Source organism: Chroicocephalus ridibundus, chromosome 1 (assembly GCF_963924245.1).
Source record: "Chroicocephalus ridibundus chromosome 1, bChrRid1.1, whole genome shotgun sequence".
NCBI lineage: Eukaryota > Metazoa > Chordata > Aves > Charadriiformes > Laridae > Chroicocephalus > Chroicocephalus ridibundus.
The window spans coordinates 181,360,033-181,379,110 of NC_086284.1; the positions used below are offsets into that span (position 1 = coordinate 181,360,033).

Consider the following 19,078-nt stretch of genomic DNA (forward strand, 5'->3'; position numbering starts at 1 on the left):
CACGAATTCCCACACCAAGTGCTTCCACAGAAGCTGCTGGGACTCAAGTAAGGCTTTACTCAGGCTAAAAGAAAAGCTATCAATACTGACCCTCTGGCCAGATGACTATAAAACTCTCCTTTATAATGTCCATCCTACCTCAACCAAGGAAACCCTATTCTATTTATTGAAAGGGCTAATTTCTCACCCAAAGGGAAAGAGTATTCTGTCCTTACGATTCACAGCAAACAAGGAAAGGTATCAAAAGATCCTTCTAAAAGAGCCAGTGAATTCACCATCCCAACAATGTTTCCAGTCCCCTGATTTAAGAGATGGATAATTCTGAAATAATAGGACTACTCCACAAGGTTCTCTTATATGGGCATTGGCTTTTCTTGCTAATGAAAGTTTGATACTGATGATCTCGTCTGATGCTACTAAGAACCTCTCATTAACACAATTACTGAAGAATGGCTTTTCAGAACTCATCCGTTTGCACATTAATAGCTGTAAAAATCAAAATGTACAGACTTTACAAGAAATGTAAAGACTTTACAAGAAACGTACAGACTTTATTATCTTTTCATAAATTATGAACAAAAGGCCCCTTTCAAACAATCACTGATTATCAGGGACAGGGAATAAAGAGAAAACTACTTTGTAACTACTTCAAAACTACTAAGTCATATGTTAATTCATATTTTAAATTATAATGAAGTGTCTACCATCTCTTCAAACCACCATTATTAAAGAAGGAAAACTTTTTCAGTTTCTTTCTGCAACTGCTAACTCCTTCTATTTATGTAGGAAATATGTGTATTTCATAGTAAGGAAAGGAGTCATTTTTCAGACTTAGGTGTGAAGCAAGTTCATTAGCTGACATTCTTAAAGCAATTACAGAGTATTTGCTTACATGCAGGCAAGCAGAGTGAGAAGCAAAGTACAAATTTCCATTTCTCCAAGTTAAGTTGTTTGGAACAATGACTCCCAAAGAGGAATTTCATGTTTCTCATTTTCTGAGTATGCCATTTACAGTAATTAAGAGCAAATACTATTTTGATCTGATGATAGCACAAGGAATGGTCAGTCTTACCAAGCAGTACAGTAAAACTTGAAAGGACTTTTAGGGAGCAAGGGATATCCCTGTCACACAAGTATCTCTACTAGAAATACACTTCGAATTCCTCTGCCTATTCAGAATTTGAGTCTTCAGACAGCACCTCTGGAAGAGAGTCCCACCAATCACAATATTAATGGGGCAAGGGGCTAAGAAAGTGCCAAGCAGACACAATGCAGGCCATAATTAATGGTAGAGTAACCTTTCCTAACGAATCTACCTCAGTTAACAGCATTTTGTTGTGAAAATGAAATAATCAAAAGGTTTAAATAGTGAATCAATAAAATGGACAATAAAAATTAACCCGAGAAATGCCCTTAAAGTGGGCACAGCAATTTTGAGGTACAGGACCAATCCATCCACACTGAGCAGTGATAAGACTCTTTTGAGGCTAACAATACAGGATCACTACTCAGAAAATCTGTGCACTGTGCCATAATTATAGTGCATCTTGGAACAAAGGCACTGCCATTGACCTCACTTAAAAGTAATACTGACTTCCTCTGCAAATAATATCTCAATCCGCTTGCACAGTAACGGCAGCAGTAACATGTATTTGGATGCTTTAATGCTCAGCATCACATTGTCTTTGTTGACACAAGCCACCAAGAAATGTGAGTCTGAAACTTCAGTTTTAAGTGCATGGAAACCAATAAGTAATTGGGTAGTGGCGGGAGAGCAATCTCCCACCATCAGCTCACAGCTATCATGTACTCATTGACTGAAAGTGTAACAGGAGTTGGAAGCCACTTCCATATAGAGTGACAATTCATGTGACAAACACAGCCGGAGGTTTCTTGGCCCAACCAGCTCCCAAGGAATGGAAAGGTGCGGACACTGAGCTGTCTACTGTCTTATCATGTCAAGACCTTAGCAGAAGGGTTGTGTGGGACACAGTAAGATGTGTATTGCCCCTAACAGGCTGTGCACAAACAAGGAATGTCCAGCCACGACACCAATACACTCCAAACTCCCATGAGTGCTTTTAGCAGGTTGGGCTAGAGGAAAATTAAAATTTACTATGCTATTTAAGTTCTGTGGAGACAGTTACAAATTATTTGCACCAATCCTGGGGAATAAAACAGACACTGTAAAAGGGCTTTTGTTAAAAGGGATCATTCACTAAATACTAGAATGGAGAAAACCAGGAATGTAAAATGAACTTGGAATGACCTTTGCCAGATCATGTGGCAAAAAAATTATTTACAGTACTGATTTATACAGGAAAGTCTAAATCTTTGACTACCATATGTATCGTATATGTATTCTATAGTTGTTAACTTAGGTTATATGAGCCCAGAAGTAACACAGGTATCTTCTATTTCCATTCTTCTTCAATGTTATGCTCAGTAATTACTCACCCCAATGGTTCTTGACAAAAGAAACAAAAATTAACAGGTATTTTAAGTTAAACTAATTTTCTTTTTGCCCCTAAATCCCTGAAGGGAAATCAGAAAACCTGGCATGAATTTCAACCAGTGTTTAAAGTTCTGCTTATCTGATATATCTGCAGATTCATATTCCATCACGCCTGCTATACTTCCTTCTCCAGTCTTATTTTCAGTAAGAACAAGTGATGCCAAATGTATAATTTATTCCTACAAAACTACAATACCAGCCAAAGAAAAACCCAAGAAACCACTTTTTTCCAAGTGCAAACATCAGTGCTTACAGTTTTTCATAATTAGAGTTAAATAAGCTGTTCCACTGAGAAGTTTGATACGGTTGCCATGTTAGAGCTTGACAGCATTTTTCCAAAGCTGCATTCTGTCCATCACTGTCATATTCTTGCATTTCAGCTGCATAGTCCTTAACAGTTGCTGCAGAGAGATAGTGACAATTCAGTTATTACTTTTTTGATTAGCCAAAAACCCTGCATAAACATTTTTATAAATATATTTACATATATATACATACATATAAAGCACAAATCTATTGCATATATATTTAAATCTGACTGTCCTTCGCAGTTATTCCAAAAGATGCGTTATATTCCCTTGCCCCAGAAAATAAATTTTTCAGCTTTCCTGATCTGCAAAATATTATACAAGAAGCACTTCCTATTTTTATTCTCTCCAAAAGGATGGATAGTTTCCTTTGGGGGGACGAGGGCCGGGAGGGAAGCCATGCATTTTACTGTAAATCTGCAACACTGCAAGAAGCAATTTAGCAAAATAATTACATATGTTTCCCATTCTCTCTACTACAGGTTTAAATTGAATATACTCCAACTCACTGCAACAGGTACTTTGTTCTAGAGCAGGAGGCATGGTTTTCAAATAGTAAGCACATTAATCACTACATCTGTTTGACTGGTTAATGCTTTCTGAGATTTTATATATTTTATGAAAATAGAGGAGAATGTGATGAGACACACAGATATATGGACTACAGTAAGGTCAGGAGAAAATATGTCATTGAGCATATAAGCTAAGATCCACCCACGGCCAGAGACAACACAGTAAGATACGGCCTACAGAATCATTTCAGGCCCAAGCTTCATGTGCAATTCCCCACTTCTGACATACAGCAGAGTGAAAATATAAGAAAAAACCCACAGTAAAGAAATTCACACCTCATTTCTAAATGATCCCCATGCTATTTTAACCAATGGCTGCGTTCTTTCTCCAATAGCATGTGTCTGTGTGATTTTATTAACAGTGACTCCCAAGAAAAACATATTTCAAAGCTTTACGTATCAAAAACAGTAACAGCAATTTTAGATACAGAAGCATCTGCTCATCCTCTCTTTCCAGCAGTGGTAGACTTAGAGGACTAGTCACAATCAAGCAACATTGATCAAATAAAAGAAACCAAAGGAAAAGTAACCTACTAAATCCAGTTGCTACTCATTAAAAGTATTCTAAAAGATTGATTTAATGCTGAAAAATAACTTACTCGGAAGAAATAACATGCAACTCTCAGATTTTCCACAAGCAGACAAGGGTGAAATTCCTCAGATAATCTGTTTGTTATAAACTGTTCATTCACAGAGAGCCTCACCCTTCATAGAAGCTGATACATTTCTGTACATGCCTGATAATCTTTTTTGTATCAATTGGTATAAGCTTAGGATTTTTATCTTGATAAAACAATGAACCGAATTAATTTGGGGAAGGGGCGGGGAAGAACACACAGCTTTTACCAAGCTTGTGCATGCATACACTTTGTAGAAAAAACATGGATTTGAGATGATAAAGGGAAACTGCAATCTGATTGCTCATCTACCACATCAGTTCCCTGTTAAACTGACCCAAGATGGTTTCTTTGCCCAGCCAATTTAGCGCCAAGCAAAGCCAGCAGTGTACGGTATCATCTGTGTACTGCAGGCTCACACACTGAGAAGGGCAGAATATTTCGTCCAGAGAGTCCTCAGGAAACATGAACCTGTAACACTCCTTCTCTCTTCGCCAAATATAAATAGGGCCTGGTTTTCAAAAATGCTGAAAAGGTAAATTCCTCCAAACCTGGTAGTGGAGTACAGACTGCTAATGCCACTACCTTTTCAGAGCCAGCAGGAGCTGTGCTCTTAAATATTTACTTGTCTATGGCATGAAACATTAAATTTGATCTTCGCACAGTTGCTTACCTTGTCTGGAGTCCTGAGACCGGACTGGAGAATCAGTGGCATCTCCCAGTAATTGTGAGAGCTTCCTTTTTTTGCCTGACACTGCAGAAACACTTCTTTAAAAACACACATTGCATTACTCATTTGTAAGTTTAAATACAGTTGTTACAGAATCACAAGAAGAGAACACCAAGGTATCTAATTCTAACTGTACTGTCATCCAAATTCTGATTTGCCGGGAGAGGAGACTGTTGTTGGCTTTTTAAAACTGAATTATGCAATTTTTCCTCCCAAAACATAAGTTAGTTTATTTTTTTATTTCCTATGAATAGAGAATAGATCTCTTTTCAAAAATTTACACAGTGCATAAGCGTCAGGGTTTTACTGTTTCCTGACATTTGCAGTAAAATCACAGCTTTATCTTGAGTAATTGTACTGCACCGAACATGAGCTCATTTTCCTTCTTATACAGAAAACACCAGCAGCAGTTAAACTAATGCATTAATGAAGATATCTCAAGGGGAAACTGCTGGGTAACAGTTTTCCCCTTTCCCAGGAAGTGAGATTTCCAAAAATGCTCCTTTGTGTAAAGGGAAAAAAACCTTGTTCCAAAGTTCTGCTATTACAAAATATAAACGAGAATATCCTGACAGATAGTCACTCCTTCTGGATGGGGGAAAAACCAAGACAAACTCCAGGTCTCAGTCAGGCCCAGTAGGTACTCAAACTAAGGTTTCTCCACGAGTAGAAGAAAAGCCTTCCCACCACATTAATTGTTATTCTTTTTCTAGGTTTGTTCCGAAGTTCCACATTTGGTAAAGAAGTATTTTGTATCTTAAGTTGCAATAACCAAAGTATTCCCTCAAAAAATAATGATTTTGACTAGCGGGGCACCTTCTACTGGAAAACAAAGAACACAAATAGCTGCAGTGAGAAACCCAGGCCCAGCTTCCTTCCCCCACATCACATGTAACACGTAATTGAGGTCTGTACAGGAGAGAGAGCATCTGCAAGCCCAGGACTAACGCTGATGAATTCACATTTCTCTCTGCATAACCAGGGAGGTACCCCTCTGGCACGCGTCAGTCAGTTATCATGGTATCAGGTATCATGGCTGGATGCTTGCACTAGCCAGTGTATTTTAAATAATTAAGCATCCACAACATGCTAGTGGGTGAATATGGCAGATGGGATATGAATACCGTTTCACTTGTTTACATAGATATGACTTCTTTTTTTCCTCTCATGCCACTTGTCAGAACACTTACAAGATACTTATGGACAAATCCCTACAATAGGTATTGCAAAACGCCTGAATATTTTTATAATCCAGTTATGAAGCACCTGTTGATCCCACCTTAGCCTTGTAATGTTTTAACGACTGAAATCCATTCCTATTTCCAATCTGAACGCCAATCAAGGTATTTAAAGAAACCTCAACCACAAGTGTCTCAAAAACGTCTAAACACTGCCATCCAGTGGAAAACCCTACACCCACGGGGATTTTACACCAGTCTTAAACCGTGTCTTCTACCAGCTCTACTTTTTTTTGTATCTGTCTCATCCTTTGCATAAAAGCTTTATCATTTACCCAGAAATCTGAGACGCATTTGGCTGAAAGTATGAATAATTAAAACCCAAACAGCTGGAGGATGCAGAATGATTCCAAGGAGTCATAGCATTGTCTGTCTTCAGACAGCAGCCTTGGGGGATGCCACAGGGAGGCCCACCAGCACTGGGGTCAGAGTTAGTCTCCATGAACCTGCAGGGAAGCTTGCTGGGTGCCACAGCAGATGGGCACGGGAGTGGAAGCTGCAGCCCACTGGGCCACGTAGTGTCATACCATGTGGCTGCAAGAAGTAAACAGACAAGAAAGTAAGGAGAAAGAAGAGGCGCAAGAAACCTTCCTATGAGCTTGGGAGAGGCAGGATACATGTGACCTACTCTGGAGCTGTGGCGGAGAACACGGTTCCGATCCAGAGTCTGGTGGGGAGTCTGGCAACTGGCTTTGCCTAGGGATGAAAAAGAGAGATTTTAATTTCTACTGGGAGGAGACATGGAGGATGACCACAAGGCAACGCTGAAAGCAGCTGGAGGGGGACCACCAGGCTACTGACAAGGGCCTCCAGGAAGCATTAATCACCATGGCTGCCGCCCCTTCTCATAGGAGCAATGTCACTTACACTTCATCAGACCATCTCCTGTGGCTCTCTACCTCTCCCCCGCACAGGGAGGCCCCGTCCCCACCAGCTCTTGCCCATGTCCTCCTCCATGACCCGCTGAGTTCAAGCCTCATTCCTTCCCATGAGCCATTCTTCAGTTACCTCCGGGCACACCAGCGACTCTGAGCACAGAGATCATGAGGGCTTTAAACCCATTCTCTATAGACTACGGGTTAAAGATCTGTAGCACCTTCATGCGCTGGCTGATTTCTTAAGACCTTAGTTTGGCCAAAGCGCTCTCAGCCCCTGTCAGACGGTAGCAGGCCCCATTTTAGCGCCTCGCTCGGCACCAGGAGGGGCAGCCCAAGCCTGGAGGGGAGCAGTGGCTGCCGCACAGGGGGGAAAGTCCATCTGCCCAGTTTGAAACAAGAGCTTTTACAAGCTGATCGAAACAATCCAGAAGCTTAATGTGGGGTTTCCACAGGTGGCGAGCTCTCTTCCCTCTTTCCGGTCCCACACAATCTTCCAGTTCCATTTGTAAGAACATAATGGGGGGACTGATAGTTAGTATATTCTATGCCTAAATCACGAAAAAACTGAAAATAGACAGTACTAACAAGTCCATCCCAAAAGCCTCCTAAAAGCTTCAAAAACAAACAAACCAAACAAAAAAACCTCTCATTCCTCACAGAAAACAAGCCATGCCATTCCATCGCGTTTTAACACAAACACCATTGCTGACTGATTATTTATACTGCTTGAATTTATCACTGCGGGGGGCGGGGCGGATCTCGACGCGCTGCTGAAACCTGAACAAAGAATAACTCGTCACGGCGGGACGGGGAGGGTCTGGGCAGCGGCGGCCGCTCGCTGCGCTGTGGGGCGCCGGCCGTTAGCCGCTCCCCGCCGCCATAACCCGCTCCCAGCCGCCCCTCGCCCGCCACAGCCCCAGCCAGCCAATCAGCGGCGGCCGCGGAGGCGCGCGCGGAGCGGCGGCTGGCCGGGCGAGCGGCCGCGGCGCTGAGGAGGCCATGGCCGGGGGGAACCGTGGCCGGGGGGTGCGCTCCGGCCCCAGCGGCCACCCTGGCGTGCGCCACGCCGGAACGGGGACCCCCGAGGGGATTGCGGGCTGGGAGCGACCCACGCCGGAGCCGAGGAAAACGAGTAAGGAGCGAGGAGCGGGAAGGAGAAGCCGTTACGCAGCGCACCGGCGGCAGTGGGAGGCACCGGGGGTGTGTGAGGGAGGGCGGTGACAAGGGGAGCGGGAAGGATGGAGAAGCGCTCGGTTTAAATTGAGCCTCGAAAAGGCAAGGGAAGGAGGGGTGAGGGAAGGGATGTTTCCCTAAGTGTTTGATTATTTATATTCTCTTTTTCTCAATGCACGAACCAGTGATCAAAAGGTTGTGTTAATTGGTAACGAATTAAAGTGAACATTTCTTGAGCCTAGGCTCTCTTGCCCACGGCAAAGGGTGCTCAGAAAGCGTAGATCCATGCAGCGCCCCATGTAGTACCGTCGTCCAGCGGCCTCCATGTCACCTGCCATAAAGACACTTGCTGACACAACATGACACCATGCCAAGTTCAGGAAGAGCTGGGCTGCTTTCCCCTGCTACACAGAGCTACATAAGCAAGAGGCTCATCTCCCAGTTCACGTCCTATGCAGGGCCACCTCCACAAACGCTCAGGGTTGTTGGTAATCAGCACTGCACAGGGCAACGCCCTTGTCACCCTGGTGAGGCAAGGTCCCTGCATGGCACAGCACCTTCAAACCCCAGGTGGGAGCATTACAGGGAGCAAGTGCAGAGGCAGAGCGAGGGGAAGGCACTGACAGGCATTATGAGAGCCAGGGACTGGAGGCAGGACAGAGGAATCCTGGCTGGGAACCAAGAAATTCCACGTGATTCACAGCCACCTCTTTGCCAAACCCCGTAGCCAAGCAGGAAAGATTTATGTTTTAACACCTCGGCTTGGAGAGGATGTTGTGGAAAGCCAAACAACTTAAGCGTGGGCTGTGATTTTTAGTGCTCACTGGGTTTTGTCACTGAAACAGGTAAATCTCTGAAAACATGACCTCTCGTTATTCCTTTCTAAAGAACTTCAGGCACACTACTGTGTACAAGAACATGTCAGCCCGTATTTTACTGTGCAGCATTCGCCTGATTTTCAGGCAGCAAGTGAGTGTTCCCTTGTGTGCAGCTGACGGTGAGCTTTGCTCTCAGCTTGACTCCCAACAGCTCACCCTGTTCACATACCTGAGGTTTGAGAGAAGGTTCTTGGTAATTTACTCTTTGGTACCTATGCTTGGTTATATTGTATTACATCTTCCTGTGATGCTTTGTTGTGCTTTTACACTTACAGTGTTTCTCCTGTCAGACAGTCTGTAAAAAATTACTCTCTTAGGGTGAGTTCCCACACTATGTAGCAAAACCACTTCATTCCTTCTGCATTGAAAATAGGAGCATCCTAAGTCAACAGCAGACCACTTCAGACCACATCCACAACCCTACATTTTGCATTAGCTTCAAATACATAGTTATTCTTAAAAAATAAATTTAAAAATTCCAAATTAGAATAATCCTTGGTGTCCTTCAAAACAAATTTTCTGATACTTTTAAATACTGTGTCTACTGCTCTAAACATTGTTTTCAACTTTTAATAGAGAGTTAGTAAACATTTGAGTTATTATTTTTTTCTGTGGGTTACTTGATCCGTAGCTACTGAATGCCAAATGTGCTGCGTAAAATTTAAAAAGATACATCCTTAGAAGTCCAAAACTTCCCTTCTACATACTTGGTTCATGTTCCTATTTTCAAAGGCTGCCTTGGGTACTCGATTTCTGCTTTAAGTTAGTCTTTCAGTAAAATGCACAGACAGAAGCTTTCTAGGAGAAAGAAAGTATTTGTGAAGTACAGAGATAGTAGGGATATTTCTGCAAGTTAGAACTTTACTGAAACTGGTATTGTGCTTTTTGAGGAAAAAATGTTCCGTAGTTGAAATGATTCTGTATTACAGACCTAGTATATCAATTAAATGCCTACGTGGGAAAGACACGGCGACCCTTGTTCTCCTTTCAGTGCTGAAGAGTAAGCTAGTACTGCAGGAAAAGACAAGGAGATCACATGGTGCTTTACATGTGGTGCAGTAGGACAATAAATGTAATGGCAATGGCCTGTCTGATGCAAGATGGTCTTTGATGGAGACTTCCAGATGCACCCAAGACCTTGGTGGTAACAGCACCCTTTCCATTGCGGACTGCATTCAGTATTGCGTGTGCCGTTACGTTGATCTGCATTTTTTACATATATATATATGTATGTAAAGGTATATAGATGGAGGCTTTTAATATTTTTCTTCTTTGACATGTTTTGGCAAGTTCCTTTATGAGATTCTATTCTGTTTATGCACAAATAGTCTGCAGTACAGACAAATACTTCATAATTTTACTTTTAGAGATCTAACGATTCAGTAAATGTTCTTCTTAATCCCATAATTAATGAAGTATTACTGTAGTATCAGTGTAAAATCCCGTTGGGCCTCCAGATTGTTTTCTTGGCATGTGAATACTTAGTAGCACTGCAACTAAAATATCTAACATACCTAGGCTACATAATAGCATATCTATACACATTTATATTTCTGCTATGTTTTGTGTATAAAAGCAAAAGAATAACATTTTAATGCTGCCATACAGGAGTTCAATAATCTGTTTAACCTGCATCACGTTTAGTCACTCTAAAAATAAAGGTTATGTATATTTGTATACAACCACCTCTTCATTCTTCTTTTCTTTTATAGCATGGGCAGAGAGACAATCAATTCATTATTCATGATTTAGAGGGGGTAGAAGCCTATTTAGCCTACTGTAAGTAAATACGTGTGCTGCTGAGTGTGTCCCGAATGAATCCCATGTTTAATTATTTTTAAAACATCCCCTCTTCCTCTGCTTCTTGGCAAGTGCAAGTGTCAGCCCATTAATAATATGACTGAACAATAGTCACCTGACAGTTGTCTAGATGAAAGATTTGGGTTTGAAGTCTTTGATAGATCTGTGCTGCATAACTTTCCACCCTTGACCATGACCCTTTGCATCTCTTAAAGTTAATCTCAGAAGAGATTAATGGACAGTTTATCTGTTCTGAATGAAGCATTAGGATGAAAACAGTAGCCCTGCTTCCCTCAAATTGGGAGATTTACATTATTCTCTCAATTTATTATACATTAAGTCTCACTTATATCACTTATTCTGTACATAAACACTAAACTCGCACTTACAGGAACATTAAAATAACAGCTTTGCATTTAATGCCACAATCAGCGTAACAGTTGTGAATTATCCCAGACTTCATTATCATTCATTCTGTTGAACAAGACAACAACCATATTTTCATTACTGTCTTCAGTTCATTTTTCCAAGTCATCCTACACAGCTTCAAGTAAGTAACAATATCGAGAGTGCCACAGTTCTCTTGAAGCTCCAATTTCAGTTCTGACTGTTGCGTTCTGATTTTATCATGGCACTAATGAAAGCAATTCTAGAGATGTTGCTAAGGAGAGAAAGTACATGTTGCTGTAATACTTACAAAGTTCCAAACTCTACGTCACTACTGATGAATTCTTCCAACATACTTGTATCCACCATGGGATTCTCCAAGGCGCCATGGACATCTTGCCCTAAAATTAAAAACGTCAAAAAGACAGAATTTATGAGAGTGGAATTTGGAGGAGATCATCAGTACTTCAGATGAAGTAACACTGCCTGCTCTCCTGCGCAAAGGAAAACCAAATCCGTCCTGTAGTCAGCCTGGGAGAAAGGACAATGGGAAATGCAAAGTAAAAGGGGATGTGCAGGGGAAGACAAAGAGGGTTTGACCATGGCAACCAGGCAAGCCCCAGCGCATGCATGGCATTAAGGCTTCACTGAATTGCCACAGCAAGGGGATGAAGGGCCCCAGTCTGCTACTGGAAGAAGGGGGTTTGATGGTAAGTTTGTACTCTCGTACATTTGGATCAAAACAGGTGATTGGGTCAAAGCTCAGCCATTGTCACACACAGATCCACTTTCTGCATTAGAGCTGCAAGTGGGTTTCTGAAACACACAGTTTAAAAATACACCATCCTGAGCTTAGAGAAAGCAAAAGTAAAGCTTTAGAAATGTTCGGTGGCTTCCTTTTATTCTCCCCCAAAAAACCAGCCCACTAACATGTTAAACGTTTTAATGAATAGAAAGGTTCAGTACTTTGTCCTTTGTTGCTTGGTAACTAAAGGCTGTAAACAGATTTTATGATTATAATGTCTCCGGAATTCATGACAACTTTTGTAGAAAGTCAACCGGAACTCTACAAAAAAACACACGCGGAGAAGCACTCTGTAGGCTCCCCACCTCTCCAGCCAACCTTCCATAAACACGGGTGAGGCCAGTCAGAAAGCAAACAAGATAAGGACATGGAAGTTACTGCTCTCTCCAGCACATGGCTCTGTCCCACCGCTACACCAGATGAAATGGACTGGCCTACAAACCCGGAGCTGCCTGGCTCAGCCCCAAGCGGCTAACACCGACCTCTCCCCCTCAGCTCTGCAGTGGAGGGGGAGGATGCCAAAGGTCCATCGCTGTTGCTGAGCGCAGGAGCAGTAACTGCCAGTGGTGCTTTTACTGTCTTCTTGCTGTACCAGCATCAGATGTCCGCATGGCAAGGACTCGTGCCATAAAATTTCTGTTCTTTTCCCGATGTCTCTGTCTGACGCGGTTCCTTCTTGACCCAATGGTTAGATGTTACTTAACCGCAAGCAGCATCTAAAAATCCTTCCACCACCTTGCATGGGAATTCCCTCGTGTGTCTGTCTTAACACATAAATTCACATTGCTAATAAACATCAATTGCTTTGTGATCACAGATTAATCTAGGCATCGTTTGCTTATCACAGACTTAATTTTGGCTGCCTTTCACTGCGAGATAGCAACTCGCAGGTGCACTGCTTGCATCCTTGGATCCCAATATATTGGCGTCACATACAAATCTGTCCTCCGCACATCAGAGAAGGACAGATTCAATCAGTGCAGCGTACTTATTTGGCTCAGCAAAATTGTAACATGGAAAGACTTGAGGTAGTGGTAACACGCTTTGCAAAACCAGCTGGAGAGTACCAAAGAGCCTGGCTTTCCTTTGCAGCCTTCCTCAGACTAGTTGGATTCTCGTCTTTTTGTTCTTCGTGTCTGAATTTAGGATATCCCCCCTTGAATGTCAAACACTTCTCCTTTTGCTAATGTAATGTAGTCCACAGGGAAATGATTCAACCACCTTCTCTTCCTTTTACCCATCTGTTCCTCATGTTCAAAGGGCTTGGCCCTCATGCAGAATAATTTTGTTATTAACATGAGGCTAGAGGTCAGATACGAAGTGTTTTTCCTGTACCACAAAACTAAGAATTCCTTATTCTGGCCAGAGACAAGGTCTTTCGAAGCACAGCTATGAATCAAACAAGGACAGGGCCTTTAATATGGGCGTCCCACAGTCCAGAGATCGGCTCTGTTGCTAAGTGGTGACAAGAGCAATATGTATCATCCCCTCTTAATCTCTCCACTTTGCATAAACAGTTAAATGGGGAGGAGGAGAAGGAAGGAATAAGTAATGCCAGTGCTGGGAGCGGAAGAAAGTACACCAGGAAGAAGATCGGCCACCACTAATGAAACCTTCTCAATGCAGGTTCACAGAGGGGCCAGTACATTTGGCCGCCCTGTAGAACTTGACTCTAAGAACTTTCTGTCTTCCTTTCTGATGTATTTTCCTAGCCTGTGGCATCACATGCTTGTATTGGCATCTGTTTCAGCAGCAGAGGAGCTGGTAGAATATGCAAATTCATTTAAAATAGTGGCCTCCATTTCACAGGCACTCTATCACAGTAAGTACTTAATAGATACGGGCTTTAGGATGTTGAAGCACACCAATACTTGGTTGGGAGTTTGTTTAGTGTTCTTGTTGCTCTCTGGAAGTACGCAAGCCAGGCGCTGCCCTGGACATTTGGTGGCTGCAAGAGCAGAGAACTGTGTGTTCTCTGTGGTGGGATGAGCCCTGCCCAGAGGCCCCTGGGAACACAGAGCCTCCTGCGCAGGACTATGTGCCCAGCAAAGAGCTGCCAGAGGACACGCGGAGTCAGCAGCCTTTATCAGCTTGTGCTCGGGAATCTCTGGTCCCAGTCCACACTCCACACCGCAGTGTGCCCAGATATCTCCAGGAAGAGTCTGCACCAGGTGACACGTTCAAGTTGAGTGTCACTGCGCAGAGGACTGCCAGCTACCCAAGAAACTGGTGAAAGATGAAAGGCCAAGATGGTGACTGTGTTTCATACGCAGTTGTTTGCAGAACAGACTGCAGTCATAAACAGCATATGACTGTATTTTTCCCGTTTCTCCATAAACTTGATATTCTGTTGTTATCTCTCCTTCAATCTGAAGTCTAAAACCTCTCAGTTCTACCACCAGCTTCTGTTCCCCCATCCATTCTCGCCTAGCCTGTCCCCAGTCCCAACCCCAGGCCCCCAAGGAGCGGTCTGAACTCCAGCCTCCTGATCTGGCAGTCGCTTGCTTCATCTCTCTCTTCGGCAGCCATCCCCCCTCCTTTCTTCCAGTCCAGAGGCTGTAGTCACCTGGCTCCTGAGCTTCACTTCATACTCCACTCTTCAGTAGCCAACAGTCTCAATCCCTGAATCACCCACCTCGATTAATTCTCCCAGCACCTCCATGTAGTGCCTTACATACGACCGCATTTAAATCAATTGCCTCCTTTTCAGTAGTATCTAAATGCAAAGGGAAGGATTGGGGACAGAGAACCAGAAACTCCTTGCAGTACGTTTTATGTCTTTAATGGAACAGCTATTTCAGAGAAAGTCCCATGCAGTTGTGAATTTGGCTTGAACCACAGCCACCACTTTCCAAAGGAGTACCCAAATAACCAGGCTATTAGGGTGCTCTTTCATAGAATAGAATCATAGAATCATTTAGGTTGGAAAAGACCCTTGGGATCATCGAGTCCAACCATCATCTGCACTCTACAAAGTTCTCCCTTACACCATATCCCTTAACACCACATCTAAACGAGTCTTAAACACATCTAGGGATGGTGACTCCACCACCTCCCCAGGCAGCCTATTCCAGTGTCTAACCACTATTTCTGTGAAGAATTTTTTCCTAATGTCCAGCCTAAACCTACCCTGCTGCAGCTTGAATCCATTCCCTCTTGTTCTATCACTAATTACCTGTGAGAAGAGACCAGCACCAACCTCTCTACAACGTCCTTTCAAGTAGTTGTAGAGCGCGATGAGGTCTCCCCTCAGCCTCCTCTTCCTCAAACTAAACAGTCCCAGCTCCTTCCTTTCTGCAAACATAAATTCAGTCCGCGACCAATAAAATATTCTCTTAAGCTTTTTATATTGACTAAAAGTCAGTAATAAACTGATCATTTCCTGACATTAAAACAGGATGCCAAGAGGTTCCCAGCCAAGTCCAACTATTTGTAGCAAAATCTGTATTAAAACATCAGCTATTCCATACAGGGAACAATCCTTAAATAACAGCTCGAGATGTAAAAAACCCACAGAGATCCTTAACAGCTGGTTGCTGAAAGGACAAATAACATTTGCTACAAACTCTTGCAACTTGAGGGAAATGTTTCTGCTTGAGAATTATTAACTGATTTTCATCTGAAGATAGTTTACCACTAAAACAGGCCTCAGTACTTTTATGAGCTCCGCTATATGGGCTCAGTGGAAAGTCCAGCTGAACCTCATGGACTTACAGGAAGTCTTACATAGGGAGCTGATAGTTCATAAGCTTCTTTCATGTTAAAGGACTCCACGTACTGGTGACTGCTTGAACTGTTCAAGATAGTCTAGTTCATTTTGACTGGAACAGACCTGGACTCACCGGTAAAAGCTGCTGGGCCAGCAGAACTACGGAGGGGAACGTCAGGCACACGGCAGCAATAAACAGGAAAGAGTTAAGGACAAAACCTCTGCAGGTGGCAGAACTGCAGCCAGCCAGGACATACCACAGTCAACTGCAGGAAGACCTGTAACACCCCAGCTGGTAAGGAGGGAGCTTCTGTCAAGGTAGATGGCTTTTTCCCAAAGTAACATTGTCCAGAGAAACAAATCTTATCCTGAATATTTTAAATTTCTCATTTCATCTTTTATTCCTGTTCCAATCTCTCATCCTTAAAATGGCATGAGACACCTTTGTGGTTTAAGTGTTTTGTGTTTAATAGCATGTCTGTTCTGTAGCTTAGTTTATTTACAGAGAGCTCTTAACTATAATACCAGGAGCATGAATATACAGGGAGATGGTGATTCCACTAAGAACCTTCTTTAGAGCCCAGAGAGCACCAAGACCAAACACACGCATTTCAGGCACCTCAGTGCTCCTTCCAACAACAACAAAAAACAGAAGACAGAGTTTATCCGTGTAACTAGGTTGGCCTTCATTCTGTTTCTCAACCCATTGATAACATCAGCAAGAACAGACAGCTTTGCTACACATGGACAGGCACAGGAGCTAATCAGGAGCTCTGACCTTCTCCTGACAAACAGGAAGTTACTGATTAAAAAACCCAAGTATTTTTATTAAAAATTATTCATTTCAACTGAAATCATAGAAAAAACTGTTCGAAGATGAAATCTCTAGTGTGGGAGAAGTGAAACGAGACAGAGAAAGACAAGAACTTCCCAGACCAGCCACACAAGGAAAAGCCATTTACTCTTAAGAAAAAGCCAAGGTCAAATCCCAGTCAGAGTCGTATCTAATCCAAGAGTCCTATTGACTACTGAAAGTAGTGATCAACAGGAAAACAAACATTATCTCCTTGTCCTTGAAAGAGTCCTCCTATTTCAGACTGTCCCCTCTCGATATTGTAAACAGGACTTTAATGAGTGTCAAAAGAAATGTGCACTGTAAGGAACTAAAGCAATGGGGGAAATGGGACCTGTTTTGCCATTAATTTCAAATAAGCTTACAAAACAGATCTATAAGTGTGCTGAGTTGCCAGCTGGATGCATTTGGAAGCCAAACCTGAACCACTGACGAAGCAGAGAGACTTCCTCAGTGGCGGCATTCTCCACCCGATACTGCAGGACTCAGCTTTTTTTGTAGCCTTGAAAGACAATGTTCTAGCACTGCTATGACTAATCATGGAGGCCACCAAGCAGTTTATTGCTCTTGCTGCACGAGGTGGCATTATAAAGGCAACGCACAAGCTGTAGTGCTAAGCTGGAGAGAGGCCGTCAGTTAAAGTTCGCCTTAACGTTCAACAGTGAGGCTAACCCTTGCTTGAAAATAACGCAAACCCTGCTTTTAAATCAGCTTGTTCCCTTTTCCAACTTACCTGTGGTTTAACAGCAAGAGGATACCAGCTACTGCGTGCTGAATGAATGATTAGCTCTTGTAGCCTTGACACTTAACTAATCTCAGTGTCCCGATAACTAAAGTCATCCATCTGACAGCATCCCTGCACGGCATTAGCAGACCTTTGTCATACTGTAGCACAGAACCACACAACGTTACTGAGGAAACCTCCCAAGATGTTTCTTTTTCCCGCAATTAAATGGAATTGACAGGGCTTCTCCTCCTTACACCGCCCCAGACAGATGTTCTATCAAACTACCTTCTAAAAAGAGTTAAATCAGTAATTCTAGAATTACAATCAGTAATTCTCAGTAAAGAGCACACACAGTTAAAATATCCGAGACACCTTCTACCATCAAAGTATCATTGTCACAAAAGCCAACAGAACCTAGCCCGAACTCCCTAGAGAGTCCTGTTTTCCAAGTCAGTTCCTAAAAAAATTTCCTGGTATTTTATATAATTCATGTCCAACCCTATTTTGAGCATTTAACAGCTCTACAGTGCAGTACTTGAACAAATAGCTTGATAAAAACAAATATGTTTCTGAAAGCAAAGCCAAGTCCGTTTGTTAGCTTTTGATCCCCGTGACTGAAGGTGAACTTAAGAAACGTGGTATGAATTTGCTAAAACCTATGGACACATTTTCTGGCTAGCAGCCCTAGACTGGGGTTCACTGATTTAAATTTCTTGGCTTAAATACATTTTCTTTATCAATGCCAGAGAATCTTTACTTTCCTAGTTGGAAATTAAAACTCAAAAGTTTGAGTTGCCACCTCTCACTTTGGTCAACAGGCTGCCAGGAAAAAAAAAATTTAAAAAAAATCGCTTATTTAGCACAATGGAAATTAAATGCAGGGAAACAAAAATTGTCCACGTTATCCAAAACAGAAAAAGTAGTTTCCAAGTTACTCTGAGATCAGTATCACATGAGTACCTGCACAGGTAACAGAAGGAAAACAAATACAGAAAGAGAGGCTTGGAATTGAAAAGTTAATGTATATAAAAAAAAGGCAAAGTGTAAATTGGAGGAAGGGAAAGAAAAGATTTAGTAAAATAGTAAAAAATCTCCAAAACATAAGCCTTTGAACAGCCATTTTGAATCATGTTATGCCAGGGCCTGAGAAATGCAGTTTGATTATGGAATCTATTAGAAAGCAAATTTTGTGTTAAGAGAAAGGCAGGAGACTAATGGGACCTTACTTGAATGTAAAATGTCCTTGGGAAAAAGGCAGAAGGGCAGATCCCAGCCAAAAGACAAAAAAAAAAAATATTAAAAAATCTGACTTCATCTTCTCAGAAGGATCCCAAGGACACTGCCACAATTACCATTTCACCAATTATAACGAGGCCATTTCAGAAGAATGATATTAGGGGAAAGAAAACCCTCTTTTAACCTGACATGTTATGACAGAGCAGGGAGGGATCTCTCTAACCTCATGAAAACGGCTAAGATTTCAGAAGTGATAAATTGCAAGGAGACCTCAGCCACTTCCCGGTTTTTCTTCCTGACAACTACCACGGCAGCACTGCAGGCTCTGCTGGGTCCACCCTTCCCTCGGTCTTCTGGCCGAAGCACAAAGATAAAGGCACTTCTGGTATCAACTTACACAATAACTTTGTGTAAATAGGGTTTTGGGGCTCCTTCTTCTTCAACTAACTCCAAACAATTATTGTATTATTTGCTGCCACCAGGAATTATCAAGACTCTCTCTCAAATTCGATTCTTACCTTCAAAGAACTGCTGCAAGGCCTCATTTTCTCCCACCACATCCATGAAAAGCCAGCAGAAGTGTTTTGCTTTCCTACTGCTTGAAGAATCCCACTGAGAAAAACGCACTGTCTCTCTTCCAGGTGACTACGAA

At 42.5% G+C, this 19,078-nt stretch overlaps 1 protein-coding gene across 1 annotated transcript in view; it reads right to left on the reverse strand.

Annotated features, from left to right (window-relative positions):
• The window catches only part of MYRFL (myelin regulatory factor like), a 44,613-nt gene extending 25,535 nt beyond the window's left edge, over window positions 1–19,078 (reverse strand). The window contains exons 1-6 of the mRNA XM_063322958.1: window positions 18,945–19,078; window positions 11,407–11,497; window positions 6,609–6,676; window positions 6,256–6,514; window positions 4,686–4,777; window positions 2,769–2,916 (exon numbers count right to left, since the gene is read on the reverse strand). Of these exons, the coding sequence (XP_063179028.1) occupies window positions 2,769–2,916; window positions 4,686–4,777; window positions 6,256–6,514; window positions 6,609–6,676; window positions 11,407–11,497; window positions 18,945–18,990 (704 nt within the window). The 5' untranslated portion in view covers window positions 18,991–19,078. The remainder of the gene's footprint in view (window positions 1–2,768; window positions 2,917–4,685; window positions 4,778–6,255; window positions 6,515–6,608; window positions 6,677–11,406; window positions 11,498–18,944) is intronic.